The sequence below is a fragment of the Cynoglossus semilaevis genome, chromosome 12, assembly GCF_000523025.1.
Source record: "Cynoglossus semilaevis isolate Cse_v1.0 chromosome 12, Cse_v1.0, whole genome shotgun sequence".
Lineage (NCBI taxonomy): Eukaryota > Metazoa > Chordata > Actinopteri > Pleuronectiformes > Cynoglossidae > Cynoglossus > Cynoglossus semilaevis.
The window spans coordinates 17050313-17064351 of NC_024318.1; the positions used below are offsets into that span (position 1 = coordinate 17050313).

The 14039-nt window shown below is 37.7% G+C and overlaps 3 protein-coding genes across 3 annotated transcripts in view; 2 read left to right on the forward strand and 1 right to left on the reverse strand.

Annotated features, from left to right (window-relative positions):
- Window positions 1-37: 37 nt before the first annotated feature.
- On the forward strand, window positions 38-5406 carry tk2 (thymidine kinase 2). The gene is made up of 10 exons (XM_017037445.2): window positions 38-298; window positions 1504-1541; window positions 1657-1731; window positions 2004-2057; window positions 2529-2618; window positions 2730-2809; window positions 2956-3044; window positions 3430-3509; window positions 4518-4598; window positions 4819-5406. The coding sequence occupies exons 1-10, from the start codon at window positions 121-123 to the stop codon at window positions 4903-4905; spliced, it is 852 nt and encodes a 283-aa protein (XP_016892934.1). The 5' UTR covers window positions 38-120; the 3' UTR covers window positions 4906-5406.
- Window positions 4655-12815, reverse strand: LOC103387770 (spermatogenesis-associated protein 2). Its single transcript, XM_008322540.3, has 6 exons — window positions 12408-12815; window positions 10785-10894; window positions 9829-9955; window positions 9613-9732; window positions 7558-8053; window positions 4655-5543 (listed from the first exon to the last, which is right to left on the reverse strand). Exons 1-6 carry the CDS (start codon window positions 12759-12761, stop codon window positions 5434-5436), a joined length of 1317 nt encoding a protein of 438 aa, XP_008320762.1. The 5' UTR covers window positions 12762-12815; the 3' UTR covers window positions 4655-5433.
- A 679-nt stretch (window positions 12816-13494) lies between these two features.
- Window positions 13495-14039, forward strand: part of nvl (nuclear VCP like) — a 28316-nt gene continuing 27771 nt past the window's right edge. The window contains exon 1 of the mRNA XM_008322544.3: window positions 13495-13650. The gene's annotated coding sequence lies outside the window, so the exon portion shown is untranslated. The remainder of the gene's footprint in view (window positions 13651-14039) is intronic.

Below are 14039 nucleotides of genomic sequence, written 5' to 3' on the forward strand. Positions count from 1 at the left end.
TTAGTCTAGGCGGAGTCTTTTTCTTTTGCGTTGCGTCAGCATCAGCGTCAGCGGAAGAAGTATTTCCCGATTGGTTTGGTCACCTGTTAGGAGCCAAAGCAATTTAGTGCGTATGTTGAGATGTGGATCTCCGGTTGTACTGGGTCGCTGTTGTTCAAATGTGCGAAACAAGTGTCTATAGCTTCGGGATCTCTACTTACAGCTGGTTGTAGGAGAAAAATAAACCCGATGGCCGGAAGCGGAAGCTGGATGAACAGCAGAGTTTACAGTGACTCCCAGCAACAGCGGTGTGACACGGGTTAGTAACGTTATTTTCTTTTTACAGATTAATTCCCAAAAGAAGAAATTAAAAGCAGTGGCAGATGAAACCTGCTGGGTGGGGCTGTGCCATATTAAGCCAGTTTCAGTAACTATCTCAATATAGTATAACACAAACAGCAGGATAGCATTGTAAATATGTTTTAATGCCGATATTAAAATGTTGAGGCATTCTTTCACAAAAACATAAATACAGTTACGCACAAACGTAGGTTTTACATTTGAAACCGAACATGTAAACCACGTATGTCAAACTTATTTTCACGAAGAGGCCACATTAGCAATACAGTTTCCTTTTAAGGGTCGGTTGTAAATGAAAGGCTGTAGAAATGTAACTACTTCATGACGTATCAATAAATGTTTCTGCAGTTGATTATTATTTATTCAAATTACAAATATTGTTAATTGCTGTGTTATATAAAAAAAAATCAGGTTAAAAAACAGGACTTTATTATAAGGCAATTATGAGTGAAGAGAGAATTAATTAGTTGAACATGACAAATGACTTAATCATATTTACACATTTTTACACTTTCATTATGAAACAAATGAAACAGTGCAGATATCCACTGTCGCCCCAAAATATGATAATTTTATGTATGACATGTTATGGTGCATTTTAAAGACACTCATGCTCAAAATAACTGATTATTGTTTATGTAAAATGTTAATTAAGAAAAACAAATACAAAATGGTTTTTTTTATCATTTTTCCCGGACGACTTCTTCTTCTCTCAAAATTGATACTTTGCTGTATGTTGTCAACCAAACATGAACACAAATACATTGCAAAGGCAGGTCATAGTCATGAGAATCGTTTTTTTACCACATTACTAACTAAAAATCTATAACTGGGGGAGAATGATATGCATCAATCTGTGCCGTAACCTAATGTAAATAAAATTAAAATAAAGCTGTCTGTATTCACGTGTTGTGTTAGTGGTACGCCAATTGACAGTGTAATACCTACAATCCTGTAAAGGTTTTTTCCGGACTATAAGTCGCACCTTTTTTTCATTCTTTGGCTGGGTTTGCGACTTATATATTAAAAATATGTCATTTTATGTTCGTTATTTTCACACTGATAGCCACTAAAGGACACTCTCGTGACATATTCTGGAGAAAAATATGGTAGCGTTGTCAGTCTAATGAAGTCTTGTCTAACCTCTGTTGTCTTCTTTTAAAGGGAAACTGGTGCGTAATGGAGAAGATAGAAAAGCTGTGGTAAGCCTTAATTACCACATATCTTTTTGTCATTTCCCCTTGCCCTAATTGAGGTTTGCTCTTACTCTGCTAAAGTATCTGTTAACATCTGGCTATATGGCTTTTCTCTCCTCAGGTCTGCATTGAAGGGAATATTGCCAGTGGTAAAACCACATTTCTGGAGTACTTCAGCAAAACTAGCAACATAGAGGTACAACCATGTCAACTTCTGTTATTGCCCTATTCTGTTTTGTCACTTTTGATTTGTTTGCTATTATGTTAACCAAAAAGAAAAATGTCAGAGATCTAACTCACTGTGTTACCCTTACCTGATTTTCTACTCTTCTGTGGTGAAATTGCATATGAAACCATTCGTCCAATTTTTTTTATTATCAAAATTGTATTTATTGAGCATTTGAAATTTCCTCTCAGTGTGCTCGCTGTTTATTGGTGTGTTTTATCTCCCTGTCTGTTTGTATCCAGGTACTTACAGAACCTGTGTCCAAATGGAGGGATGTACAAGGACACAATCCTCTGGTAGTGTAAATCGTATTATATAGCAATAATCATGTAAATATGAGACATGAATGTGTTAATCGTCACTGTTTATATGTAGCATATTACTATATTTAGCATATTTTCTTAGTTTAGACCAAACAGTGGAACTGTGGATAGTGTACATGTCTTGCTGCAAAATGATTTACAGTTTGATCTCCTAATAACTGTAATAAATGTTCTCGTAGGAGTTGAATTGTGCATGTGAGAGTTTTTTTTCGGGACTCAGCCTTTGTATGCCCCGTCGGATTTGTACACCCACATATAAATCTGACAGCTAAGCTATCGGAGTGTGTGAATTCGGTTTTGTATTGCAAAATCTACCCTTTTAGCTAAGCTAGGTATGGTCACAATTCATTGTTAATTTTATTTTTGTTTGGTGTTTTGACTCTGCAGGGGGATGCACACAATTCTTTGTTAATTTGATTTTTGTTTGGTGTTTTGACTCTGCAGTCTCTAATGTACCAGGATCCTGAGCGCTGGGGGATGACACTGCAGACCTACGTTCAGCTCACCATGCTTGATAGGCACTTGACACCCATGGTGAGTGTAGAGTTTGCTGCTTTACTTATGCATATCTTTCCGTTATTCTATGACATAGACACTTTAACAACTGCGTAACTTATAAGCAAATGAGCTCCTTTTTTTTTCCAGTTAAAGTCTGCCAGTGTTAGGATGATGGAGCGGTCCATCTTCAGTGCCAAGTACATTTTTGTAGAGAACCTCTCCAGAAGGTATGGTCACCTTTACTGTACCTTTGTTCTGAGACACATCTCTGCTTGGACAAATAGTCCTTTTAAGAGAGGATTAAACTGAATAACTAAAATGAGAGATGGCCAGACCTTACCAACGGATGAACTGTTTTGTCCTGCCATTTCAGTGGAAAAATGCCAGCAGTGGACTATGCTATTCTCAGCGAATGGTTTGACTGGATCACAACTAACATTTCCATTCCTGTTGATCTGATTGGTGAGAAAATAACATTATCACAGTTAATGACTTCTAATTAGATTAGATTGAAATGAACATTTGTTGTCTTGTTTATTAACTTGAACTGTGCCTTAAACGAACTAGTTATCTACCTTATTTTCCGGACTATAAGTCGCTCTGGAGTATAAGTCGCACCAGTGCCATAGTGTAAATAATACAAACTAATAGTCCGGAAAAACAGGGAAACATTTTTATGTAAATAATAAAACAAGGAGTACACATCCATGAAACAAACGAAAAGTGAAGTTGGTCAGAAACAGCTTGTGTAAAGTAAAATAAAGTATAGTGTTGTGTTACTACAAATTATAGTTTAAAATACCATACCGACACTTTTAAGTTACCTGACTTTTTCCTCTGACTCCAGTTTACTTGCAGACATCTCCGCAGACCTGCCATGACAGGTTAAAGCAACGGTGTAGAGAGGAGGAAAAAGTGATTCCATTGGTAAGAAGAAAAGTACCTCGCCTCGACACATTCACCGCTTTTGCTCTCTAAACGCCACAGTATATAATAACCACAGTAATTCTTAAAAAAGGAGATTCTCACCAAAAAAGGAAATCAGAAAAGTGGAATTACTTTGTGTCCCCCCAATGCTGTAAATGTTTAACAAGAGACTGGTAAAAAAAAAAATGGATTGGTTGAAGGTGGCGTATTATGAATATCTGATCATACTATTGAAGTAGAGACGCCATAGTTATTATATTACCCCGTACATACGGGTTATTTCTTGCAATACCCTGTACATATGTGTTACAAAATGTCTTTTAATTAATTTTTTTTACAGTTTTTTTTTACTGCTTAATCTAAAAAAATGTTTATTCTACCGTGAAAATATTGGAAATTAAATGTTTTTTTATATACCACAAAAACCCGCAACAGAGCAAATATCCAAAATACAAGAATACAATTCTAGCATAAAATGGACGAGTTTAAGATCCGGAAAAAACATATTACATAATGTAATACAAATATTACATTTTAAATGTGTGAGAGAAACAAGTCTGAAAACAAAATATGCGTGTGTCCTTTTTTTTTTGTTTTGGGTGGGGGTGCAAAAACTTTTTCTTATGAGCCAAAGGTGGCCCTGGAAGGAAACTTTGGATATTGAATGATTGTTTGAATTATATTGAAATAATGCTAATTGAAGTCAGAGGTACAGTATATAACTACAATACGTGTTTTAAGCAACAACATTTTACCGACCGATTAAATAATGCTAATTGAAGTGAGAGGTATATAACACACAATATGTGGTTTAAGCAACAACATTTTACCGACCGATCACACTTTGGACTAAATAAAGACACAGTGGAAATTGGAGCAGAGCACTTTGTGATTAAGTTACTCGGATCCGATTGAAATAGAAGGTTTCATTTGGAAGGTTTGAGAGAAATTTGAGATTTTTGGGAAATTCTATGACAAAAGTAACCTTGTGTCTTTGTCCTCAAATAGAAATATTTGGACTCTATCCACCAGCTTCATGAGGACTGGCTTATCAAACAAACCTCCTTCCCCCTACCTGCTCCTGTTTTGGTAAGTGACATAAGAGTCATAATGACATACTCACAGATACATAAGGACACATTTCATTCATAATCAAACTAGTAGCAGTTTATTGTGTTTTCCACAACCTCAGCTTCGAAGCAAATCAGCTCTGTCCAGTTTTTGTACACAATCTATGAATTTCATGAATAAGTAATGATTTTTTTTTTTAGCCCGTTGATGAAAGCAAAAAAAGTCTCTGTTTTTACAGGTAATCCCTGCTGACCATGACCGCCAGGAGATGCAGAACCAGTATGAAGAAAATCGTGACAAAATCATAGCGGCATGCTTCACGTGATGTCAAATTCAACTGTCAACAGCATTTTAAATGAAGGTCTTGTAATTTTATGTAACGTCTAAACTTTTTCCTTTTTTTTTTAACTGTGATATACAGTGCAACGACTTTCTTTGGCATCCCTTTACCCTCACACGTTCATCTGAAAGCACTTGGAGAATACGTCAAAAAGAATGAACCTTTTTTAATATATATATTATTTAAATATATTTCTTTAAAAATGAATGCTATTAACAAAAACTTGTCTTATCGCCTCCTGTATAGGCAAAATATTTAAGAATACAGACAATATCAGAGTAAGCTCCGGCTGAATGATTGATCTTGCTTTTTGAAACCTATGCTTTTTACCTGTTTTAAAAAACACACAATACTGTCAATAGTTTTTTGTTTTTTCCATTCAAATGTTATATCATGTTATTGTATACCAAAACTGAAAAAGGTTCATCGTAAACTTCATTATTTCAAAAACAAAAATAACACATGTGATAACAATTTCTGTTATTGACCTACAGTGACCAGAGACTCTATTTCTTATACGTGCAGCGCATCCATCCTCTCTGACAGCTTCAAAAGCACCAGCTCCTCCTCAATGGAGCTCATTCTGGAAAGCTCAGGTCTGTCACCCCTTCTGTCCTGAACATCTGTTAAAAAAAAATTACTGATCAGAAAGCTTTGCTGTACTCTTGCATGACACAGAAAATAACACAACTTATATATTAAAATATATTATTTGACAAGTTTGTTATTTTCACACTGACCGCCGCTAGAGGGCACTCTAGGCGTGTGTACCAGTATCAGCTACCCCTGTACTACTGAAAATGTACATGTTCATTATTTTCACACTGACAGACGCTAGAGGGCACTGGTTATACTTATACTCCAGAGCAATGTTCCCTCTAAGCTGCGCATGTGCGCACTGCTCGAGCTAGTGATGTTCGATGCCACCAATTTCCTTTCCGATCCGATACCGAGTAAAATTCGGGCTGGTATCGCCAATACCGATATCGATACCGATATTTTATCATTTGTCTAATTAACCAAAATAAAGTGTATTTCAAATCATTGTACTGTGTACTGAGGTAGCTGCCTCATTTACTATACAGTCAACACAACAATAGAAAAACCTGAGAACACAATCATATAAAATATGTCAAAACAATGTTTCAAACTCTGAAAACATGTTATTTGTAAAACAAAAATAAATAAAAAAATAAAATAAATAATCTGAGGAGCCATTTGGGACCCGAAAGAGTCGGATTTTTTCAGTGAACCGAGCCAAAAGAACCGGTTCTCCAAAAAAGAGCCGAAATTCCCATCAATAGTGACTGAGTGAGAGCACGGAGTAGAGCCCCTGTGCTTAAGCATGACGCACACACCCAGGCGGAAGAAGAAGTAGTCCCACCAACCGAGCGTCACTTAGACAACATCTCAATAATTTGGATACTTTTCACCATGTTTCTGTTTAGGATACACCTCATCTCAGAATGCGTAAGTATCAAAAGTATCGATATTTTGATTTCAGAATCGATTTCAGAGCCAAAGATCCGGAATCGGAAGTATCGATATTTCAGGATCGATCCGCACATCACTAGCTCGAGCGTTCTCAACTCACGAGAAAATCTTTGCAGCGCATAAAATGAAATTCAACATAAACCTGTGTTGTAGGTATTAATTTTATTAACCATTGGTCCAAAAAAATGAGTGACAGGTGTCCATCCAATGATACGAGATGGTTCACTTACGCTACGCAGCAACGGTGCGGTGGAATCAAAAGACGTAACTGCTAACGAACGGGCAACTCACCAAGTCAAAGTAAATAAGAACTGCAGTTCTTTTGAGACGGAATGGCTATCGCAATATATATATGCAAACAGAAGAGCAAGTGGTAAAAGTGGATGAGATTTATTCTTTTTTCGAGTAAGAAATGTCTGCTTTGAAAAACAGGTTGGCAGCAAAGCCAAAGTAGCAAAGTAGCAGTAGAGTTTGCCATCAACAGATAATGAAAAATAAGGTGAAAATTGAAGTTAGATTAGTGCATTTTCTACTGACATTAAGATTTTTCATGTATGGATATTTATAATTAAATGCTTTTACTGCAAGATAATTTATGGGTAGTATGAATGTTAATAAAAAAACTGTGTAATTATATTTTTGCAGACAATGGGTTACAGGAATTCACACTGTATCACAAGCTGCAGCACACGTCATTGTGCAAACTGTAAATGTGTTTTCATTTTTACTAAAGTGCATATGTCTCATTTCCTCCCGAGAAAGACCCGCATTGTAGGGAACATTGCTCAGGAGCGACTTATATATGTTTTAATTCTTCTTCATTACGCATTTTTGGCTAGTAGTTAGTTCGGAAAATACGGTACATCAAAAATCTTTACAAACATTGAAATCAACCGTGTCTGCCAGCTCTCTACCTTCAACGGGTCACTGTCTCTACATTCCAATTTCCGCACTCCTGACACTCCTGTTCCCCTGCCTTCTAACAAACCCTTCATTATCCTTCCTTGATAGTCTTTGACCAAGAAGGTTAAAAATTGGGTCTTGGTCTGGGCCACAGCCATATGGCATGAAACCCCTTGCGTTGTCCTACAAGTTTACTCTAGTTTACTCTGATAAGTAAATTGGGGGGGGGGGGGGTATTACCTGTAGCAGGCTCTGTTGTGCTTTGCGGCGTATCACCAGGTTTTAGGTTTTCATGGTCTTGGTTTTCCTGATCCTGTTGAGTGACTCCAGCTCTCAGTGTAATGTGAAGGGTTGGTGTCATCGCATTGGCGTCATCGTGACTACCAATTCTGCTATAATCCGCCGCCGCTGCCCCTTCAACTTTGCTTCCATCGTGTTTGCCTCCCTCCGTTGTAGGTAAAGCCCTGAGGCCACTGAAAGATTTGCTTTTAGATAGCTCAGAAACTTTGTTCTCGTCCTTATTGTCTTCACTGCCAGTGTAGGCAGCTATACTGCTGGCACTTCTGCTGACTGATGCTTGGTTAGGTGTGTCTGATACCAAACGGCGTCCTCTGAAGGCCAGGTCTGGGTAGGTCCTCTGCATCTCCATGATAGAGTGGTCTGGGGCGATAGGCGGACGGCGTCGAGGTTTGGGCAGTGGGTTCACCGAATTCCTGGTTTCTGGATATGAGGGTAACTGGGGGGAAAAAAAACACTAGGCTTTAGCATAGACTGGTGTGATGTAAAAATAGCATTGTTTACATTTTTTTAATTGTACCTTGCATGAGGTCCTGAGACATAATAATTATTTAATGCAAAGTATCCCAGGTGGATGGCATGCCCCCTGGGGGGGTGTTAGTGCGATTACGGGGGGGGGGTGAGGATGGAATTAAAGAATGAAACATTACCCAGCATATTGTCCACTGCTGTAAATGTTAAACAGGAGACTGGCAAAATGGATTGTTTGAAGGTGGCATATTGTTCACTGCTGTAAATGTTGTATTGTATGTAATATTGCCAAGGAGGCCATTATTTTGAATCCTCGCTCTCGTTTCTGCTGTCGCCCATTCAATCTTCTCACGCGTAAAGTCTCACTTGTGCCAACTGACCAAAGTTGGCAATGCTAACATAAAATGGCGAGGTTCAGTAAAACAATAAGAACGGTCACATTTAAATGTGTGAAATAAACAAGTCTGAAAACACTGGGATTCATCGCCTTCGATGATCAGATGTTCTCCGTCGTAGATGTGAGATTTAGTAGACCGGTTGAGTACATTGAGCCCCGACGTGTGTTTACCGGAGCGGTTTAATGTTGTTGCAACTCACGTCCATGAATACATTTTTTATTGTGCATTGTTGGGAAGCATTGGGATGTGCTAAATAAATATTTCCATAATTTTTGTAATTGATTTATTCTTTGAAACATTACCGTATTTTCTGGGCTATAAGTTGCACCTTTTTTTTTTCCATCCTTTGGCTGGGTTTGCGACTATATATCGAAATATATCATTTTACGTTTGTTACTTTCACACTGACAGGCACTAGAGGGCACTCTAGGCTTGTGTACCAGTATCTGTGTTTTTTTTTTCCATACGTTAAATGGTGCGACTTATACTCCTTATAGTACAGTAATAATTAATTTATGCAATTGTAATGCCTTGATTTTTGGCCTTGGCCTCCTCATTTTTTCATTTCCAGTTTTGGCCAAGACATTTCGGTGCATCCCTAGTCCACAGAGACAACAACGTATTAAGTGTGATGCAACACAGTAGGAACTAGTCTGCTTTGTACTGCTTATTATTGCTTCTGTCTGGAAGTATTCCAAGCACCAAAGCCGTAAAACACTACCTATGAATCTACTAATTATGGTAGCAACGGATCACAATTCCTTCTGTTCTTTTACTACATATAAAGTAGTACATGCAGAACAATCTTCCTTTGTACATTTGATTTGCGTACATTTGTATAAACGCTGATATACATGTGCAGCCCAATGAAAAAAGGCATCGTTTGTCAACAATCAACAGTTTGTACAATAAAGGTTTTGTTATATTTTTTGTTTGTAAGTTACAGGATTGGATATAACACACACTCACGCCTGTTGAAGTTTGTGTACAGGAAGTACAGTCAGTTTTACTTCTGTAAAAAAATCGAATGAAACCATTGTAGCTCTTAATGAGCTGTTCCGCAAGACGGGCGTGAATTCATGATTCCATTTGATAATACATTTTGTCTCTGTCTCTCTTTCTACCTTACCTCCTTTTTCCTCTGCTCTTCCTTCCTCTTCTTTTCTCTGTGTTCTGCAGTAGTCCTCTTTTCTTTGGATTCCTCCTGTTTTGTGATCCCCGCTCTTCTGTGAAGGAGCTCCTGCCACTGCTGCAGCGTGACAGCAAATATGTCAGACAGACAGCTTCCTATTTTAATTTATACAATTCCTCATTCCTTTTTAATGGCAGAATATTGAAGAAATACCTGTGGTTCCAGCTGATTTTTCTTCAGGAGCTCCAAGAGTTGGTAACATTCCACCCTGGCCAGTAGCAACTCAAACCCCATCAAGACAGCTTTTTCTGGGTTCACACCCTCCACAAGTCTAAACACACTTTGTAATTTGAGACAGTTGGTGTTAAAAAAAACAGAAATGTTATCAGTGAAATATTACCAATATTATAATACTGTGAGTAATTTCAAATTTTTTAAGTAGTTTTAGGAATAGGTATTTGTACTTTCATATAAGTACATTTTGCCTCAAGTATCTTTACATTGTAAAAGTACTTGTTACTGAGTAAAAAATGTAATGTGTGGAAAAACAGTCTCAGATAACTGAAAGAAAATTGCGTGGTCGTGCGCACTCGGATTTCCCACTATTTTAACCCTTTGATGCATGACCCATGATATACTGAGTTAAAAAAGTGTTTTTATGTGTTTTTAGACATAAAAATAAGAACTGATTTGGTTCTGTTTTTATACACCAAATTTTCTTTTTGAATGTTGACACAATTATTTTGCAGTTCCAACGGCTGACCACTGTATGGCAGTGTTGGGTGATTCTCAGGCGTCCACTGTCGAGGCTTATATGCAACACTGCCATCAAAACCTATTCTTATCACAGAAAATGACATTTTCATAGCTGTCCACTGTAGTGACCGTCATGCATGAAAAGGTTAATGTAGCCGGAGAACGTTGATTAAGAGACGGGCTCTAGCCTGTCGTTGGATGAAGGCTAGTGCCGAACAAAAAATGAAGGTTGAGAATTGTCAAGCAGGGAGAAGAAAAACCTTGGCCAAATCTCAGCCAGCTCTTCGTTTTCAAATGCAAATGAGGCAATAACTTTATCCACCTCTGATGGCAAATTGTGAGTTACTGATACAAATAAATTGACTACTATTATACCTAAAGTACTATAGTGACTTAACCTGCTTGGTCCATACCTCTGTGGGGCGTCAGGGTGGGGCTGGTAGCCAATAAATGACAGCACAGACTGAATGGTGGAGCTCCCTAGAACTGGAAGCAGCCAGTAAACAAATGGACCTGTGTAGGTCTTAGAGAAACAAGGAGGAACAAACGGACATAATCTGTTAATGGACCACAAGGATTCAAGGACATCTTACACGTCAGATATGAACAGGCAACAAAGCAGGAGAGAAATAATGTCAAGTGTATGGAATGGACATACAAGTTTGAAACTTTGCACCACATCTTAATTCTTCTGGAAATAAGGAATACATTTGTACTATTTTCATCGCAGGAACATTTTCAGTCTGTGACATCAGCGCTATCGCAACTAACGAAATTACTTCCAGGGCAAACTATTTTTCATAGTACTGTATTTTACAGTGGACTATAAGTCGCACCAGCCAAAAAATGCATAATGAAGATGAAAAACACATAAAACACATACAAGTCGCTCCGGAGTATAGGTTGCACCAGTACCCTCTAGCGGCTCTCAGTGTTAAAATAACGAACATGTAAATTTTCATTGGTACTGGAGTAGCAGATACTGGTACACAAGCCTAGAGTGCCCTCTAGCGGCTGTCTGTGTGAAAATAAATTTTAATTAAAAAAAAAAAAAAGTATATATATAAGTCGCACCTGAGTATAAGTTGAAAACCCAGCCATGGAATGAAAATATTGCGACTTAAAAATACATATACATATACTGAGGATGAAATGATGATAAGTTACAAAAGTAAACTTTAGTGCAATGTGAGCTAAAAAGTCAATAAAATGTGGAATGAAAATGGATGACAGAAAGATATTGCAAAACTGGCTTGAATGTAGCCAGAAAATAGATAAGGAACAGCCTATGGACACATTAGACCAAATTCTGCCTGGACCTTTTTTTTTTTTTTTTTTTTTAAAAAAAACGGCAAATAAAACCAAAAGCTGCAGGTAGGCCACAGAGCGTGACTGCAGACACGTCTGTTTCACGTGGCGTCTGTAGTAAATTATAGAGTTGGACGTAATTACTATTTTCATTAGTGATTCGTTCACACATCAAATATTTTTACAGTTAATCAAAGAACAATCATTAACTTACATTAATTCATTCTATCCAAACCTGCTTGACTGATGATATAGCATTTATTAATTGTATATATATATATATCACATATATATTATTATATTATATTATCATACTGTATGTTCATACACATTCTATGACAAAGTTGCTGTTACAAGGCGACACATGGTAGATGTCCATTCACTTCACACTGTACCTTTAAGTCTGCCTCATGGACATTAAAAAGGGAGTTTAAAGCTACAGTTAATTATTATTATTATTGTGCAGTGTCCCAAGCTTAAATTGTTCAGTGAGTTTAGTACTCGTTTCTGGTTAAACCAGTATCGAAGATCAAACGTTTTAGTTTGTACTACTAACAGACTACTATTAATTCCTTCAAATACTAATGGAGACGTTCAGTGAAATAAAAGTAAATAACTTGAAGAAAAAAAAATTGTATAAAAACGTTGACAGAAGCTAAAGACAAACTGCTACGTACTCAAAATCGCAAGAATTAGGAACAAACAAACGAAGAAGTGAGAGGGCAGACCTTGATGGTCCTGAATTCCTTCTTCCACGGCTGCACGAACAGGTTGACACACAGAGTCTCCAGCAGCTCTGTGGCTTTGACGAAGCCCTCCAGCTGTCTGCTGTAGTTACCGTCTCTGTCTTTCTCTCTCTCCCTGGCTGCCTCAATCACAACCTGGTAGAAAGGAAACGCGCTAAAAGTATCATCGAGTCTCGGCTCACTCAGCAGATACCGCGCCGCTCTGTCCAGCAGCTTGTTGTCCCGACACGACCCAGTCTCCTGACACGATTCTCGGCAGCAGCGGACATAGTCCTCATAAAGCTCCGGCCGGGAAACTTCGACCCATTCATCCACTACGGTGCCGTCCTGCTGCATGACTGCCCTTACACGGCCGAGCTAACCTGAGTCAAGAAGACTGCAATGAGGAAGTACTGTATGTGTGGACAGGCTGTCAAACAGTCAGGAAGTAAAATTGATGTGAAGAGAGAAGTGATACAACATTTAGGGCCTAAATCGAAGACTTTGAGACAATAAATTGTCAGACATATATTGAGTATAATTGATTAGTGATGCTATTTCTAAACTGAAATTAGCATGGGTCTGATCTGAACCGAGTATATATGCATCTCTTTTAATCTGAATGGTTTGTGAAAGATTTAATAATGGATTGACTTTGAAAAAAGATCCCCATCCTCCCGCTTTGGGTCAGATTTTCATAACCTTTACCTAGTCTTCAACAAAACTGCCCCAACCCCTTTTTGCTTTTTGATGTGGGTCTATTAATTTATGATCTCCTCTTTCATTATTTTTATAGTCACGGGTTAGCCAAAGTCAATTTCAACTGAAATCTAGTGAAGGGAGGGCAGGGTACACTCAGAAACAATTTACTTGTCCAAATTTCTCTTACAATTCTGACAAATGTGATGTATGCAGTACTCATTTGTCTTAGATTATTGTATATCTAAAGCACATTAAGGTTTCGGTTTGGACAAGCACACATTTATATACCACAGTGATGTGCGTTTAGATTATGAACAAAAGTCCGAGATTTTATTTTATTTTATTTTATTTTATTTTATTTTTCTCCCCACCAGCAGACGGCGGTAATGCGCACACATTAAAAGAAAGAAAAGTCTCTTTCACTTCCGGGTTGAATTGTGTTTTGCTGTCACGTTGCTACAGAATACCAACTCACAGTTTCACCGCGTCGTATACGGTTTTTTCTGGTGCGTTAGTGGAAGTATTTCATGTTGCTGATGTTAAGGTAAAATTCCTTGTGTCTCCATGTGTAACCAGACTCGCGTTTTATTAGTAAGCAACCCACGCAAGACAGGACTTCTTCCTTCAGCCTCGGGTTGGCGTTAGTAGAAGGATAGAAAGTTGAGTATGTTTGTCGCTAGGTTCTCAGTCAACCAGGTCATCTCATCCCAAGTAGTTACGTAGAGGGCAAAACATGACATTAATAGGAATTAAAACGCAAAAGAATTTTATTTTATCATACAATTGACATAAAAAATATTTTCCAAGGCAATATTGTCTGTGCCACTAGAACCCTTTCGTATAAAAAGGGTTTTGTTACTTTTTACTACGTTTATTTTTGCTCCTGACGATTTAATGTGATGATAGACATATACTGTGTATATATATATATAT